This window comes from Cannabis sativa, chromosome 7, assembly GCF_029168945.1.
Source record: "Cannabis sativa cultivar Pink pepper isolate KNU-18-1 chromosome 7, ASM2916894v1, whole genome shotgun sequence".
NCBI lineage: Eukaryota > Viridiplantae > Streptophyta > Magnoliopsida > Rosales > Cannabaceae > Cannabis > Cannabis sativa.
In genome coordinates this window covers 28486928-28505246 of record NC_083607.1, presented here as the reverse complement: position 1 = coordinate 28505246, position 18319 = coordinate 28486928, and the positions used below count along the sequence as shown (strand labels likewise).

The following is an 18319-nucleotide window of genomic DNA, read 5'->3' as shown; positions in this document are numbered from 1 at the left end:
GTAGAACAAGACTAGGATCGTGACCAGGACCTGAACCAGACCTAGGAACGAACACTGACCTAGCTTAAAACACAAACTGAGGGTGGAACTCGGTCCCGGGCACAGTCGTGTACCCAGACTGGAACTGAGACACGGACCTAGACCTAAATCTGGGACCCGATCCCAAACATAGACTTGGACCTAGATAGGGATCCGGATACGAACCTGGACTCGGACCAAGACCCAGACTGTGATGGAAATGCTGGACCTCGATCTAGACCGAGATCCTAACCCAGACACAAACTAGGACCCGAACTTTGACTAGGACCCGAACCTAGACCCAGATCGGGGTCCAGACCTGGACACAAAATCGGACCCAAACTCAAACACCCAGACCTAGAATTAGATCCAAAGCAAGACCCGGACCCCGACCCAAACTCGAACCCAGACAAGGATCAGAACCAAGGACTTAGACCCAGAACTTAATCCAAACTCAGAATGGGATTGGAACTTGGGACTCGGACCCAACCTAGACCAAGACCCAAGACGCGAACCCACACCCGGAGCCTGATCTGGACCTAGACTGAAATCTTGACCTAAACCCAAACGCAAACCAGGACTCAAACTCTGACCCGAACTAAAACCCTAACTCGAACTCAGAATCGCAAATGGAACTAGAACCGAACTAGGACTGGGACCAGGACAAGGTCCTAAACCCAAACCCAAACCCAGATCAAAATCCAGACAGAGACCTAAACCCGAACTGAGACTAGGACTCGAACCCGAACCGAGACCGGGACCCGAAGAAACACAATAACTAGGACCTGGACCAAGAATCAGGATAGGGACCTGGGAAACAGAACTAGGACCGGGATCTAGTACCCGACCTAGACCCGAACTTGAACCTAGGACCCAGCTCCTGACCTGGCACAACAAATGGAACCTGACTAGGACCCGAGATTGGGATCCAGATTTTGGACCCTGGGCTTGGACAAAACTCGTAGTCGATGTCTGGATTTGGGACCCAGCCCTGGACCCGAACCCAGACACGGACCCAAGCCCACAGTCGGACCTGAACCCAGTCCCAAACCAAAAAGTGGACGCGAACCCTTACCCTGTGACCCAAAATTTGAGCCCAAATCAGAAGTTGACCGAAACTGGAAGTAGGACTTGGACTTGGAATCATAACTGAAATTGGACATAGATCCAGAACCGTAACCGGACCAAGACCCAAACTGAAAATCAGACCTAGACCCGAATTGGAAGCCGGACCCGGATCCCAAGCCAAACCTGGATTCGGGACCCGAACTTGAACCTGAACTCAGACCCAAACATGGAATCAGACAAGGCACATAGAACCACGGGACCTAGAACCGCACCCTAGTCTCGATCAAGAACCAAAACTCAGAAATGGGAGTTGCGACCTGAACTAGAACCAGACCGAGAACCGTGATAGTGATCCAGATCTTGACTCGAGATTCGGGTAACGGGGCCTGGAACAGACCAGTAGTCGGTGTCTATATCTGGGACTCAAAATAGGACAAGAACACAGACGAAGAACCAAACCCGAACCCAAACCTAGACCAGGGACCCAAAACTAGAACCTTAATAAGAATCGCCGAACCAGGACCGTAGAACAAGACTAGGACCGTGACAAGGACCAGAAGCCAGACCTAGAACCGAACACAGACCTAGCATCAAACACAAACTGAGGGTGGAACTCGGGCCCGGGCACGGTCGTGTACCCAGACCGGAATTGAGACACGGACTTAGACCTAAATCTGGGACTGATCCCAAACACAGACTTGGACGTAGATAGGGATCCGGATATAAACCTGGACTTGGACCAAGACCCAAACTGGGATGGAAATGCTGGACCTCGATCTGGACCGAGATCCTGACCCATACCCAAACTTGGACCCGCACTCGGGACCCGAACTTCGACCTAGACCCGAACCTAGACCTAGATTGGGGTCAAGACCTGGACACAAACCCGGACACAAACTCGTACCCGAACTCAAACACCCTCACCTAGAATCAGACCCAAAGCTAGACCCAAACCCGGACCTAAACTCGAACCAAGAGTAGGATCAGAACCAAGGACTTAGACCTATAACATAATCCAAACTTAGATCGGGATTGGAACTTGGGACTTGGACCCAACCTAGACCAACACCCAGTATGCGAACCCACACCCGGAGCCTGATCTGGACCTAGACTGAAATCCGGACACGAACCAAAACTCAGACCAGGTCTTGAACTCTGACCGAACTAAAACCCTAACTCGAACACAGAATTGCAAATGGAACTAGAACCGAAATAGTACTAGGACCAGGACAAGGACCTAAACCCAAACCCGAACCCAGATAAAAACCCAGACAAAGACCTAAACCCGAACCGAGACTAGGACTCGAACCCGAACCTAGACCGGGACCCAAACCAACACAATAACCAGGACCTGGACCCAGAATCTAAATAGGGACCTGGGCAACAGAACTAGGACGGGACCCAGTACCCGACCTAGACCCGAACTTCAACCTAGGACACAGATTATGACCCGGAACCAGAAATGGAACCAAACCGGGACCCGAGATTTGGATCCAGATCTGCACCCAGGGCTTGGCCAAAACCCGTAGTCAGTGTCTGGATTTCGGACCCAGCCGTGGACCCAAACCCTGACAAGGACGCGAACCCACACCCAGACCTGAATCCAGTCCCAAACCCAAAAGTAGACCCGAACCCGTACCTTGTGACCCAAAATTGGTACCAAAACTGTAAGTTGACCGGGACTGGAACTAGGACTTGGACTTGGAATCATAACTGAGATTGGACCTAGATCCAGAACCGTAACTAGACCAGGACCCAGACTCCAAATCCGACCTACACCCGAATTGGGAGCCGGACCCGGATCCCCACCCAAACCTGGACTCAGGACCCGAACCCAAACCTAAAGTCAGACCCTAACATGGAACCAGACTAGGGACTCAGAACTAGGGTCGCGACCTAGAACCGCACCCAAGTCTCGATCTCGAACCCAAACTCAAAAATAGGAGTTTTGACCTGAACCATAACAAGACCGAGACCCGTGACAGTGATCCACATCTTGACTCGGGTTTCGGGTAATGGGGCCTAGAACAGAACCCAGACGAAGAACCATACCCGAACCCAGTCCTAGACTTGGGACCCAAAATTAGAACCTGAACAAGAATTGCGGAACTAGGACCCTAGAACAAGACTAGGACCGTGACCAAGACCCGGACCCAGACCTAGAACCGAACACAGATCTAGTCTCATACCCAAACAAAGACTGGAACTCGGGCCCGGACACAGTCGTGTACCCAGTTCGGAACTGAGACATGGAACTATACTTAAATTTGGGACCCAATCCCAAACACAGACTTGGACCTAGATAGGGTTTCAGATACGAACCTTGACTCGGACCAAGACCCAGACTGGGATTGAAATGCTAAACCTAGATTTGGACCGAGATCCTCACCAAGGGCGAAACTTGGACCACCACTCGAGATATGAACTTTGACCTGGACCCAAACCTAGACCCAGATCGGGGTCCACACCTGGACATTGACCCGGACACAGACTCGGACCCGAACTCAAACACCCACACCTAGAATCAGACCCAAAGCTAGACCCAGACCCGGACCCAAACTCTAACCTGGACCAGGATCAGAACCAAGCACTTAAACCCAGAACTGAATTCAGACTAAGATTGGGATTGGAACTTGGGACTCGAACCCAACCTAAACCAAGACATAGGACGCGTACCCACACCCGGAGCCTAATCTGGACCTAGACTGAAATCTGGACCAAAACCCAAACTCAGACCAGGACTCGAACTCCAACCCGAACTCAAACTTAAACTGGAACTCAGAATCGCAAATGGATCTAGAACCAAACTAGGACTAGGACTCTGATTAGGACCTAAACCCAAACCGGAACCTAGATCAAAACCCAGACAGAGACCTAAACCTGAACCGAGACTAGGACTCGAACCCGAACCTAGACTGGGACCCAAACCCACACAATAACCGGGACCTGGACCCAGAATTAGGATATGGACCTGGGAAACAGAACTAGGACCGGGACCTAATACCCGACCCATACCCGAACTTAAACCTCTGACCCAGCTCGTGACGCCGCACCAGAAATGGAACCAGACTGGGGTCCCGAGATTGGGATCTGGATCTGGACCCAGGGCTTGAACAAAACCCGTAGTCGGTATCTGGATTTAGGACCCAGCCCTGGACCCAAACCCTAATAAGCACCCGAACCCACACCAAGAACTAAACCCACTGCCAAACCCAAAAGTGGACTCGAACCCGTACCCTGTGACCCAAAATTGGAACCAAAATCGGAAGTTGACTGGGACTTGAACTAGGACTTGGACTTGGAATCATAACTGAAATTGGACATATATATGCAGAACCGTAATTGGCCCAGGACCCGAACTCCAAATAAGACCTAGATCCGAATTGTTAGCCGCACCCAGATCCCAACCCAAACATGGACTCGGGACCCGAACATGAACCTGAACTCTGACCCAAACATGGAACCAGACTAGGGACACAGAACCAGGGTCGGGACCTAGAACCGCACCCCAGTCTCGATCCTGAACCCAAACTCATAAATGGGACCTGGGACATGAAGCAGAACCAGACCGAGACCCGTGACAGTGATATAGATCTTGACTTGGGATTCGTGTAACGGGGCATGGAACAGACCTGTAGTCGGTGCCTAGATCTGGGACTAAGACTAGGACCAAAACCCAAACGAAGAAGCAAACCCGAACACAAACCTTGACCTAGACTTGGGACCCATAATTAGAACCTGAACAAGAATCGCCGAACTAGGACCCCAGAACAAGACTAGGACCCTGACGAGTGCCCGGACCAAGACCTAGAACTGAACATAGACCTAGCCTCAGACCAAAACTGAGACTGAAACTCAGGCCCAGACACAGTCGTGTACCCAGAACAGAACTGAGACCCGGACCTTGACCTAAATCTAGGACCTGATCCAAAACACAGACTTGAACCTAGATAGGGATCCGAATACGAACCTGGACTCGGACCAAGACCCAGAATGGGATGGAAATGCTGGACCTAGACCTGGGCTGAGATCCTAACCCAAACCCAAACTTGGACCCGCACTCGGGACCCGAACTGGGACCTGCACCTGAACCTAGACCCAAATCGGGGTCCAGACCTGGACACAAACCCAGACACAGACTCGGACCCGAACTCAAACACCCACACCTAGAATCTGACCGAAAGCTCGACCAGGACCTGGACCCGAACTCGAACCCAGACCAGGATCAGAGCCAAGGACATAGACCCAGAACTCAATCCAGACTAAAATCGGGATTGAAGCTTGGGACTTGGACCCAACCTAGACAAGGAGCCAGGACGCGAACCAACACCCGGAGCCTCTTCTGGACCTAGACTAAAATACGGACCTGAACCGAAACTCAAACCAGGACTCAAACTCCGACCCGAACTCAAACCCAAACTCGAACTCAGAATCGCAAATGGAACTAGAACCGAACTAAGACTAGGAACAGGACAAGGACCTAAACCCAAAGCCGAACCCAGATCAAATCCCAAATAGAGACCTAAACCTGAACCGAGACTAGGACTCGAACCCGAACCTAGACCGGGACCAAAACCCACACAATAACTTGGACCTGGACCCAGAATCAGGATAGGGACCTGGGAAAAAGAACTAGGACCGGGACCTAGTACCCGACCCAGACACGAACTTGAACATAGGACCTAGCTCGTGACCCAGCACCAGAAATGGAACAAGACTGGGACCCGAGATTGGGATCCGGATCTTGACCCAAGGCTTGGACAAAACCCATAGTTGGTGTCTGGATTTGGGACCCAACCCTGTACCCGAACCCTGGCAAGGACCCGAACCCACACCCGGACCTGAACCCAGTACCAAACCCAAAAGCGGACCCGAACTACTACCCTGTGACCCAAAATTGGAACCAAAACCAGAAGTTGATCGGGACTGGAACTAGGACTTGGACTTGGAATCTTAACTGAAATTGGACCTAGATCCAGAACCGTAATCGGACCAGGACCCACACTCCAAATCAAACCTAGACCCGAATTAGGAGCCGAACCTGGATCCCAACCCAAGCCTCGACAAGGGACCCAAACCCGAACCTGAACTCAAACACAAACATGGAACCAGACTAGGGACACAGAACCAGGATCGGGACCTGGAACCGCACCCCACTCACGATCACGAACCCAAACTCAGAAATGAAACTTGAGACCTGAACTAGAACCAGACCGAGACTCGTGACAGTGATCCAGATCTTGACTCGGGATTTAGGTAACAGGGCCTGGAACAGACCAGTAGTCAGTGTCTAGATCTAGGACTCAGACTAGGACAAGAACACATACGAAGAACCAAACCCGAACCCACACCTAGACTTAGGACCCAAAATTAGAACCTGAACAAGAATCGCTGAACTAGGACCCTAGAACAAGACTAGGACCGTGACCAGGACTTGGACCCAGACCTAGAATCGAACACAGACATAGCCTCAAACAAAAACTAAGACTAGAACTCAGGCCCGGACACGGTCGTGTACCCAGACCGGAACTGAGACTCGAACCTGGATCTAAATCAGGGACCCGATCCCAAACACAGACTTGGACCTAGATTTGGACCGAGATCCTGACCCAGACCAAAACTTGGACCCGCACTCGGGACGCGAACTTAGACAAAGACCCGAACCTAGATCCAGATCGGGGTCTAGACCTAGACACAGACCCGGACACAGACTCGGACTTGAACTCAAACACCCACGCCTAGAATCAGACCCAAAGCTAGACCTGGACCCAGACCCAAACTCGAACCCAGACAAGGATCAAAACCAAGGACTTAGACCCATAACTGAATCCAGACTCAGATTGGGATTAGAACATGGGAATCGGACCCAACCTAGACCAAGACCCAGGACGGGAACCCACACCGGGAGCTTGATCAGGACCTAGACTGAAATCCGAACCCGAACCCAAACTCAGACCAGGACTCGAACTCCAACCCAAACTAAAACCCAAACTCGAACTCAAAATCGCAAATGGAATTAGAACCGAACTAGGACTACGACCAAGGAAAGGACCTAAACCCAAGCCCAAACCCAGATCAAAACGCAAACAGAGACCTAAACCGGAACCCAGACTAGGGCTCGAACCCGAACCTAGACCGGGACACAAACTCACGCAATAACTGGGACCTGGACCCAGAATAAGGATAGGGACCTGGGAAACTGAACTAGGACCCGGACCTAGTACCCGACTTAGACCCAAACTTGATCCTAGGACCTAGCTCGTGACCCGGCACCAGAAATGGAACCAGAGCTTGTACAAAACCCGTTGTCGGTGTCTGGATTTGGGACCCAGCTCGTGACCCGGCACAAGAAATGGAACCAGACTGGGACCCGAGATGGGGATCCAAATCTGGACACAGGGCTTGGACAAAACCCGTAGTCAGTGTCTGTATTTGGGACCCAGCCCTTTTCCAGAACCCTGACCAGGACACGAACCCACACCCGGACCTGAACCCAGTCCCAAACCCAAAAGTGGACCCGAACCCGTACCCTATGACCCAAAATTTAAACCAAAACCGGAAGTTGACCGGGACTTGAACTATGACTTGGACTTGGAATCATAATTGAAATTGGACCTAGATCTAGAATCGTAACCGGACCAGGACCCGGACTCCAAATTAGACCTAAACCCAAATTAGGAGCTAGACTCGGATCCCAACCCAAACTTGGACTCGGGACCCGAACACAAACCTGAACTAAGACCCAAACATGGAAACAGACTAGGGACATAGAACCAGGGTCGAGACCTAGAACCGTACCCCAGTCTCGATCCCGAACCAAAATAGAGAAATGGGACCTGGGACCTGAACCAGAACTAGACCGAGACCCGTGACACTGATCCAGATCTTGACTCGGGATTCGGGTAACGGGGCCTGGAACAAACTAGTAGCCGGTGTCTAGATCTCGAACTAAGACTAGGACCAGAACCCAGACGAAGAACCAAACCCGAACCCTGACCTAGATGTGGGACCCAAAATTAGAACTTGAACAAGAATCGCTGAACCAGGACCCTAGAACAAGACAAGGACCGTGACCAGGACCCGGAACAAGACCTAGAAACAAACACAGACCTAGCCGCAGACCCAAACTAAGACTAGAACTCCGGCCCAGACACGGTCGTGTAACCAGACACGGTCGTGTAACCAGAACTGAGACCCGGACCTGGACCTAAATCAAGGACCTGATCCCAAACACAGGCTTGGACTTAGATAGGGATCCAGATTCGAACCTGGACTCAGACCAAGACCCAGACTAGGATCGAAATGCTAGACCTAGATCTAGACCGAGATCTTGACCCAGACCCAAACTTGGACCCGCACTCGGGACCCGAACTTGGACCTGGACCCGAACCTAGACCAAGATCGGGGTCCAGACCTAGACACAAACCCAGACATAGACTCGGACCTGAACTCAAACACCCACACCTAGAATCAAACCCAAAGCTAGACCCGCACTCGGACCAAAACTCGAACCCAACCTAGACCAAGACCTAGGATGGAAACCCACACCTAGAGCTTGATCAGGACCTAGACTGAAATCCGGACCCGAATCCAAACTCAGACCAGGACTCGAACTCCTACCCGGACTAAAACCCAAACTCGAACTCAGAATTGCAAATGGAACTAGAACTGAACTAGGACTAGGACCAAGGCAAGGACCTAAACCCAAACCCGAACCCAGACAGAGACCTAAACTGAACTGAGACTATGACTCGAACCCGAACCTAGACCGGGACCCAAACCCACTTAATAACCGGGACCTGGACATACAATAAGGATAGGGACCTGGGAAACAGAACTAGGACCGAACCTATTACCTGACCCAGACCTGAACTTGAACCTAGGACCAAGCTCGCGACCCGGCACCAGAAATGGAACCAGACTAGGACCCGAGATTGGGATCCGGATCTGGGCCCAGTGCTTGGACAAAACCCGTAGTCGGTTTTTGGATTTGGGACCCAGCCCTGGACGCGAACCCTGACAAGGACCCGAACCCACACCCGGACCTGAACCCAGTCCCAAACGCAAAAGTGGACCCGAACCAGTACCCTGTGACCCAAAATTGGAACCAAAATAGGAAGTTGACCGGGAGTGGAACTAGGACTTGGACTTGGAAACATAACTGAAATCGGACCTAGATCCAGAACCGTAACCTTACCAGGACCCGGACTCCAAATCAGACCTATACCCGAATTGGGAGCCGGACCCGGATCCCAACCCAAATCATAACTTGATTGTATGTTCCAATTTAGTTTTATTGTTGTAGTAAAAATTGATACCTATAACGGTTCTTTGATATTGTTTCACACTACCTTAATTGAGTGGGAGAATTTTAAAATTCTTCACCCATCTTCATTAGGTTGTCACTTGTGATAGGAACTTAAGAACACTACTGAAAAGCCAATATAACCATTCACATGGATAGATATAACTTATTAGAATTATGAGAATAAGATAAAAGAACTCTAGTTCAGTCTATTCGAATGACTTGAACTCAGAATTCTTAATCCTCACAACATTTTATGGTATCTTAATTTTGATTACTTAATCTCTGGCATGTATTTTTTACTTCAAATACTAGTCTGCTATGTTGATGACTTAGTCTTAAAAGAAACTTAAAAGTTTCAGACTAATAAAATAAGTCACAACTAGATAAACTCTCCAAACAATAAAGAGGTTAAAAGAATTATTTAACCAGACATCTGTTATTGAGTGGGAGCTATCTGAGATGTGATCAAATAAGGAACATTAGAAGATATTCAAGAAATATTTATGAAAGCGATCTATATGTTAGATATTAAGGAACTGTATATCAGTTATCCTTGTATCTTCACCAACTCATTCGAAATTATGAAATGGTGGTTAGTCTGGGGGTGGAGGAGTTATTCTATAATAATTCAAGCTCTACCAGAGAATAATTATAACTTTGTAAATTCGAAATTACCAGAAAGTTATATTACTGAAGAAAAGTCTATGCTGTATTATCTTAATTCCATATTTAAAAATATGAGAGATATGTCTTCTATTTATTCAGATGTACTTTAAAACAGTAAGGATTTCAGTATCCCTTGATGAGTAATGCATATAGTAAAAGATGTTTCATAAATGTATTTATGAACTAGTTTCCAGATGTTTGGGTGGATTCAAATATACTACACTTGATCTGAAGATCAAGACATCAGATTGACTTATTTGCACACTTTGTTTTATGTTAGTGCAAGTGGGAGTTTGTTGGGTTTTGTACCCTAAATAAAACCCTTTACAATATTATTAGTTATCAATATAAGAAATTTGAAGTGATTTATGTTTGCATGAAGTTGACATGCTAATGGTTTAATATGTTTATTACATTTATACACAAAATCAGTTAAGTCCAGATCATATGTTTATTCACAATTACAGTATCGTCAACACAGTGGAATGTGATTGTGATCATATGAATCAAAAGACTAAGTTCCTGTTTCATCGGTGTTTTGGATTTACACTAATGTGATAATCAGCGATGATGTGTACTTACACTTGGAGTAAGTGTTATGTTCTTTCCAGAACATTGGTAAAGTATATTAGTTTTGAATGTATGGAGTATACATTGGACTGGACCGATATTGCAACTTAGTTAAGATATTATAAACTTACCGTTATATCTTTCCAAGTCAATATCAGTAGTTGATCTTAAGATTAAAAGAATCTAAATCCTAATATGCTTAGGCTCAACTCAGGAGTACTATTCATGTTCTTTGATTTATTAGTTAAGCCTACATTTGGGTCAGGGTGATACGTAAATTTTGGAAACATGATAGTATGATTGAGTGGGAGTGCTGAACATAAATATGGAATCTATAGCTTCTACTGGTGTATAGAAATCAAGTGATGATTCCCTTCGAGCTTAGCTAAATAGAAGTAAATGGATGAGCTCTTGTTTAAGTGAGTAATTCTTAGAGCACTAAACATCATTTACAGGTAGCTAAGGGCCCGTTTGGTTGATGGTAATGGGCCAGAAAGGAATGGAATGGAATACTAATGGGCCTTATTATTTTGTTTGGTTGAAAAATAACAATTTTGGAAAAGAATTCCATAGTAATGGTATTCTCCCAAACTAATGGAATTGCTATTCCATTTTCTATTTGGTGGAATTATAATTCCATTCCAATCTCTCTTCTACTCTAGCCATGGGCCAAGCCCAACAAACCCTAACCCTAGCTGAAGATTAACCTGCCATTGATACCACTGTGACCGTCTCCTTCTTCTTCGATCAGACTCACGCCGTTGCAAGTGCCGGGATCCTTGCTAGTCTGGTAGCGTTGACAGAGGTAATTCTCTCTCTCTCTCTCTCTCTCTCTCTCTCTCTCTCTCTCTCTCTCTCTCTCTCTCCATTCTCTGGTTTGGTGGTACCGCCATTGTTTTATGTTGTAATCTAGTTTTGACTAGTCTAGTAAATTCGAATCTAGTAATTGTCCGTACGGTTCCAGTGGCAACTGTGAGTTGAGAATAGGAGAGATCTAGAGGCGATGAGGTGACATGGACCCCAAAAAATGTAGCTGTGTTACGAAATGTGAGCTTCACTGCTCTACATTTAAATACATAAACAACAACAAATTAATATATATTATAGGAATTCTCTTATTAATTTTTACATTGGAATTTTACTCAAGACATGTATGGATACTGATCCAACAATAAAAAGTTATTTAGACATAGCAGAGAGAGCATTTGGGAAAAAGGGTAGAATCATAGTGATGATTATAATGAATTCAGAACTTTATTTAGTGGCTATAGGACTTATGATTTTAGAAAGTGACAACTTAAGGAAACTTTTTCCAAAATTTATGATAAAGATTGTGTATAGTGTATTGTGTCATATTATACCTAAACTAAAATGCAGTCTAGTTATTTGTTGAAATGTTTATTACATATGAAACTCTCTTGTATAATGTTAATCATGTAAACTATGATGATAATGATGATGGTGATGATTCTTGGCTCTGTTTGAAATTATGATCTGCACAATCTCATTTGGGATTACTCTTGTGTTTTACTGAACTAGTCTGATTAAACTAAGATTTATGTTTCTAGATTTACCATATTGTATTGAGAGATTTTTGTGTAAATTAAACTAAGAGACTCTTTATTTTCCATAACAAAAGATAAGAAAGAATTGTACTAATTCTGTAGTGGGATTGCTTTGACATACATTATTATTATGGTTATTTTGTGAAAAAGAGATTTATCTGTTACTATTTTGTATGTAAAAAGTTGTAAGTTATGTCCTTGGATTTGAGTATTGAACAATGGACTCCCTGCTGATTATGGACGTCTCCTCACCCCCATTTTTAGTTACATGAGAAATATAAAAAAAAATTGGCATCATTTTAGCACAGGAATAGGCTCAATAATTTGGAATAACAAACACAATACTGGATTATATATTATTAATCAGATTGTGAAAAAAAATTTGGTTTTGGATTAATAGTTCATAAATGGTTGATTTGATCTTCCATGTGATTAGAATATTTGGTATTATTTTTATGTATATATATATATGTATATATAACATTCCCTGATATTATTGAGGCTCTTATCATGGACATGTAAATGGTGATCAAGACATTGAGATTGCCTAGCCACTTCTATTTGGTACAAATGTTCATTAAAAGTGATAATATAAAAAAGGATAATTTGACTTGAATGATAATTTGATGTTAGATTTGCCTAAGAAGATGAACACCAACAAAGTAATGTCATGTATGCTTTAAGGATATATGGTAAATACTGAGAATTTAGATTTGAGTCATAACATAGTTGCTTAACTTTGAAAGTGCAAAACGCACAACTTTTTATATATTATATATATTTATGTACCTAAAAAAGTTTATTTATTAAAAACATGTAATTGTTGTTGGTTTCACAATTCAGATTTTCATATAGAATTTGGTACTCTCTGATTTTGGTACTAAAAAGGCATTTCTAGTTTGTTGTATGTGTGTATATATTTTTTTTTTTGTGATATGATGAAGAATTATTCAGTAGATTGTATGAATAATGGTAAGTTTCTTTTGCTCAATTATTGTCATTGTAGGATAATGGCTCGCTTAACTGTAAGTGAAAGACAAATTTTGAGAAAGAAGAAGATCATAACTCTTTATATGTATTTGATGAATGTGTTGCATGTAGTGCAATGGTTTTTTAAATTATGGGAAAAAATTATTGAACATAGTATTGAATCAAGCTCTTTGGGAAGACAATTATACATACTTGATATTTTTGTCAATAGGCAAATTGTTCACCAAATAGCTTATGAGAGTATTGTCATTTGTTTTGATCAACTTAGGATTAATAGGAAAGCATTTATCACTTTATGCATAATGCTTGAAACTAGGGGTGGGTTAAAAGCATCTAAATATTTACAAGTAGATGAACAAGTGGCTATGTTTTTACATGTAATTGCTCATCATGTGAAAAATAGAGTCGTTAGATTTCGATTTATGAGATCGGGTGAGACAATTAGCAAATATTTTCATAATGTGTTACATTCAATCATTCGGCTACATGGAGAGTTATTGAAAAGACCTGAACCTGTTCTTGAAAATTCAACAGATGAGAGGTGGAAATGGTTTAAGGTATAATACATATTTCTTGAATTTCTTGAATTAAAATGATTTAGGTGGAAATGGTTTGTTTGTTTGAAATACTAATAAAAAAAAACTTTGTTTATGATATGGTAGAATTGCTTAGGAGCACTAGATGGAACTCATATTAGAGTGAGAGTACCTATGAATGATAAACCAAAATATCGTACTCGAAAAGGTGAAATAGCTACAAATGTCTTAGGTGTATGCTCCCAAGACTTGCAATTCATATATGTGTTACCTGGTTGGGAAGGCTCTGCAGCAGATGGTAGAGTTTTACGTGATGCCATACGTAGAACAAATGGTTTGTGTGTTCCAAATGGTAAGCTTGGTGTTTTAGATTGTACATTTTTTATTTTTGATTAGTAGCTCATTTAGGAGACAACTTAATCCCCATCTTTATTTTATTTTAGGTTATTATTACCTTGTAGATGCTGGATATACTAATTGTAAGGGATTTCTTGCTCCATATCGAGGCCAACGTTATCACCTCAACCAATGGGAAGATGGAAATCCTCCTAGAAATTCACAAGAATTTTTTAATATGAAGCATTCATCTGCTAGGAATGTCATTGAGAGATGTTTTGGTGCAATTAAGAGTCGATGGGCAATTCTTAGGAGTCCGTCATTCTATCCAATAAAGACTCAAAATCGAATCATTTTGGCATGTTGTTTGCTTCACAATTTTATTAGAAGAGAAATGCCTACTGATAATACTTATATGCATTCAGAGAATGAGATTAACAGTGGAGACGAAGAAGATGTTGATGGATCCATAAGAAGTATTGAAGCTTCTGAAGAGTGGACAACGTTTAGAAACAATTTAGCACATGAGATGTATAGTGAATGGAGGGAACGTAGGAGAGCAAGCTAGTTTTTTTTATTAGATTAAATGCACAATGATTATCTAGGTTTTTATATTTGTTTTCACTTGGCTATGCCAAGTTATTTGACTGGTTGTGTAATTGACAACATTGAAATTTATCTTTGAATTTATGTTTTGTTATTGGTGTGTATATCAATTCAGTTTTGTTTATTTACTGGTGAATGTCTTTATTTTTCACTCAAGTTCAACATTTCGATTCTAGTTTTTAGTTTTACATTATTTTGATTCCTTATTTCAGCATGGAGTCTTCAAAAGGAAGAGGTCCAGGACAAAATAAAAGATTCTGGAGTGAAGATGAAGACAAACACTTGATTGAATCACTTATGGAGCTAAATAATGAAGGGAAGTTTAAAGCTGAAGGAAACTTCAAGCCAGGTCATCTTAGAGCTATTGAGATGAAATTAAAAGAGCGAATGCCTGGATGTGACATACAAGCTAAGCCACACATTGAGTCTAGAATGAAAACTTTGAAGACTCATTTTCAAATATTACATGAAATGTTGACTGGACCTTTTTGTAGCGGGTTTGGATGGGACAGTATTAGAAAAACTGTTACTGCGGAAAAACCAGTGTGGGAAGCATATTTGCAGGTATTTATGTTTATATATGCTATATTATAATATAACTAGTGCTTTAAAAATGTTAAACTTTTTAACTTGGCATAATGTTTGGAACTTCTTATAGAATACTTTAGTATGTATACTTTAGAGATATGTGAAGTAAAAGATAGGTTATGCGGTGTGATTTATTAGTTTTTATTTTGTATACATGCAGAGTCATAAGGAAGCAGCTCCATTCAAGATCAAGTCATTCCCTTCGTATGACGACTTGTGTGCAGTTTTTGGCAAAGATCGTGCAATTGGAAAACATGCAGAGATTGTAACAGATGTTGTTGAAGAACTTGAAGCTGAAAAGGAAAACACTACACTTGGAGAAGATGATTTTAGCAATGCTAATAATGTGGATGAAGTGGAATCTATGTCTGTTTCAGATGCAACAAGAGGTGCTCAATCTCACACTCAATCAGATGGGTCTTCAAAGAAGAAAAGGAAAGCTGCAAATCATGAAGATCTTTCAAATGCACTTACTCAATCAGCTTCTATTCTCGCAGAGGTAATTGAAAAAGCTTCAATTCGTTTGAGTAAAGCTATTGGTGAAGACTTGAATGAAAAGCATATGCAGCTCGGGAAAGAGTTAGAAAGGACCACTACACTTACTACAACTCAACGTCATAAGGTAGCTCGCATGATTATGCAAGATAATGCTCTGGTTTCTTACTTTTTCAGTGTCCCAGATGATGAGAAGGATGAATGGGCGACACTTTTGATTGATGGCTCTCTTTAGTACACAGCTCGGGAAAGAGTTAGAAAGATCATGGTTATTCACTTTGGTCTAAAATAATTTGCAGGACAATATATATTGCCTTTGACATTCAGTAGTATACAAATTATAATCTTTTGGATCTGGTGTAATGTGTTATGCTCATAATTTTGCACACAATTATTTTGAGCATAAATATGGGTATTGGACATGAATACTTATACTTTTGAACAAGTTTTTATGTGATTATATAGTTTTTTTAAAAAAAATATATGTTAGGTTTTTTTTAAAGAAGTAATATTTTATAGTAAATTCAATAAATATAAATTTATATATGTCAAATTTTTTAAATAAATATTAATTTTTTTTAATACATATTAGTTTTTTTTTAAAAAAATATAAATCAATTTTTTTTTTAAAAAAAATATATATATAAGTTGAATATATTTAATTTAATTTTTTAATCATGTTTTAAAAATAATAGTATTTTTGTTCAAAATTAATTTATTCCATTCCATTCCATTATATAGTCAACCAAACATAAGAATTGTATTTAATTATTGATTCCATAAATTTAACCAAACAACCTAATCCTATTCCTATTCTTATTCCATTCCATTACCATTCTTATTCTTATTCCTATTCCTATTCCATTGCTTTCATTACCTCCAACCAAACGGGCCCTAAGTGTTTAAGGGGCAAAATACATTGAGGGGTGAGAACGGTAAAATTATCCCATCTCGATGTAAATCATCTATATAGAGGATCTTTGATCACAATAAGATTATAACAATGGTTAAACGAGATAGCATATCTATATCGTGGAACATATAATATGCTCTATATAAGTCTGAGAGTGCAATTCTAAGTTCTAAGAGTGGATTCAACAAAGAATTAATAAGTAGGAATTTACTTAGTAAATTCGGTTCACTTATTGGAAGCTCAGCATATAGATCCATGGTCCCCATTCTAGTTGAGACTATACTGCTTGTAAGACTAAATAATTGATTTGTGATTAATCAATTATAATTTTAAAGTTAGACTATGTCTGATTTGTGAATTTTCACTAAGCAGGGGCGAAATTGTAAAGAAAAGAGATTGTAGGTTTATTTATTTATTAATAGACTTTACATGTCTAATTAATAATTAAATTAAAATGACAATATTATTTAATAATCTATTTTAGTTATTAAATAATTAGTTTTGGCATTTAAATGGTTAGAATTGGAAAATTGGCGTTTTTGAGAGAATAGAAATAAAATTTGTGAAAACTGCAAAAACTAAGTGGGGCCCATTACACACCATGGCCGGCCACTTAAAGTGGTTTTTCAAATTGATATTTTCATTATTTTAATGCCAAATAATTTTTAACCTAAACCTAGTAATTGCCTATAAATAGAAAGTGATGGCTCAGTCAAATCACATGCTTTTGAATAACCTTTTCTATCAGAAAATTCTCTCTTCAGAAAAATTGAGTCTTCTCTTTCTCTCTATAGTCGAAATCTTCTTTCTCTTTTCTTCTTCTTAATTTCGAACCTTAGTGATAGAGTAAGTGTCCACACACAGCAAGTGGTAACTCAATCATAGATTGGAAGACTGTGAAGGACCACACACAAAGAGAAGGACATTCGGGCTCAGATCTTGATAATACTCTGCGACAGAAAGGATACAAGGGTTAGAGATCTGAGTGGAAGGAGACATTAATTCCGCTGCTATCAATGTAAGGTTTTCTTTACTTTATATGTGTTTATTATCGTTTTAGAAAGTTCATATTTAGGGTGTTAAACAACATACTTGTGAGTAGATCTAAGATCCTGGTAAAATAATATCCAACAACTGGCCTCAGAGCCATGGTAATTGATTTGCTTGCAATAAATTTGGACTTTAAAACAATTGTTTGTTATTTGGATGGTTTCATGTTGTGTCATGTGTTATATGATGATTGATTGATGTTTGTAAATTTTCGTGAAAAATAATTGAAATTCTATTTCTGAAATTATTTTAATTGGATAGTATGGAAAAAATTAAGCAATTTACTTTTTTTACAGAACTCAATTTCGATTTAAATTGAATTAGTTATGATTTTTTGAAGTTTTGAAAAAAATCAGGATCGTGCAACAGGGACGCGCGCGGACGAGGGTGACACCCTCGGACAGCACGCGTTCAGACAGCTGCTCGACCGAGCGCCTGTCTGAATCACGCCCATCCGCGTGCGGAAATCATGCTGCCTCCCCCCTGCACCGAGTTTTCTCGGCTGAGCACTCCTTCCTGCGCGCATGAGCAGTTTGCTCAGCATACTGTTCGTACAGCTCGCATTTTTTTCGTTTTTCTTCGATTTTTCATGTTATTTCATGGATTTAAC

At 41.9% G+C, this 18319-nt stretch overlaps 1 protein-coding gene across 3 annotated transcripts; it reads left to right on the top strand.

Annotated features, from left to right (window-relative positions):
• The first annotated feature begins 13158 nt into the window (after nt 1-13158).
• LOC115696220 (protein ALP1-like) lies at nt 13159-16251 on the top strand. Of its 3 annotated transcripts, XM_061118787.1 has the most exons (5): nt 13201-13742; nt 13848-14073; nt 14183-14221; nt 15132-15227; nt 15412-16251. In XM_061118787.1, the coding sequence occupies exons 2-5, from the start codon at nt 13984-13986 to the stop codon at nt 15979-15981; spliced, it is 795 nt and encodes a 264-aa protein (XP_060974770.1). In that variant the 5' UTR covers nt 13201-13742; nt 13848-13983; the 3' UTR covers nt 15982-16251. The 3 variants fall into 3 exon arrangements, with proteins under 3 accessions (XP_030478984.2, XP_030478983.2, XP_060974770.1); XM_030623124.2 differs by lacking the exons at nt 15132-15227; nt 15412-16251 and having other exon boundaries at nt 13159-13742; nt 14183-14767; XM_030623123.2 differs by lacking the exons at nt 15132-15227; nt 15412-16251 and having other exon boundaries at nt 13166-13742; nt 14165-14767.
• Nucleotides 16252-18319: the final 2068 nt, after the last annotated feature.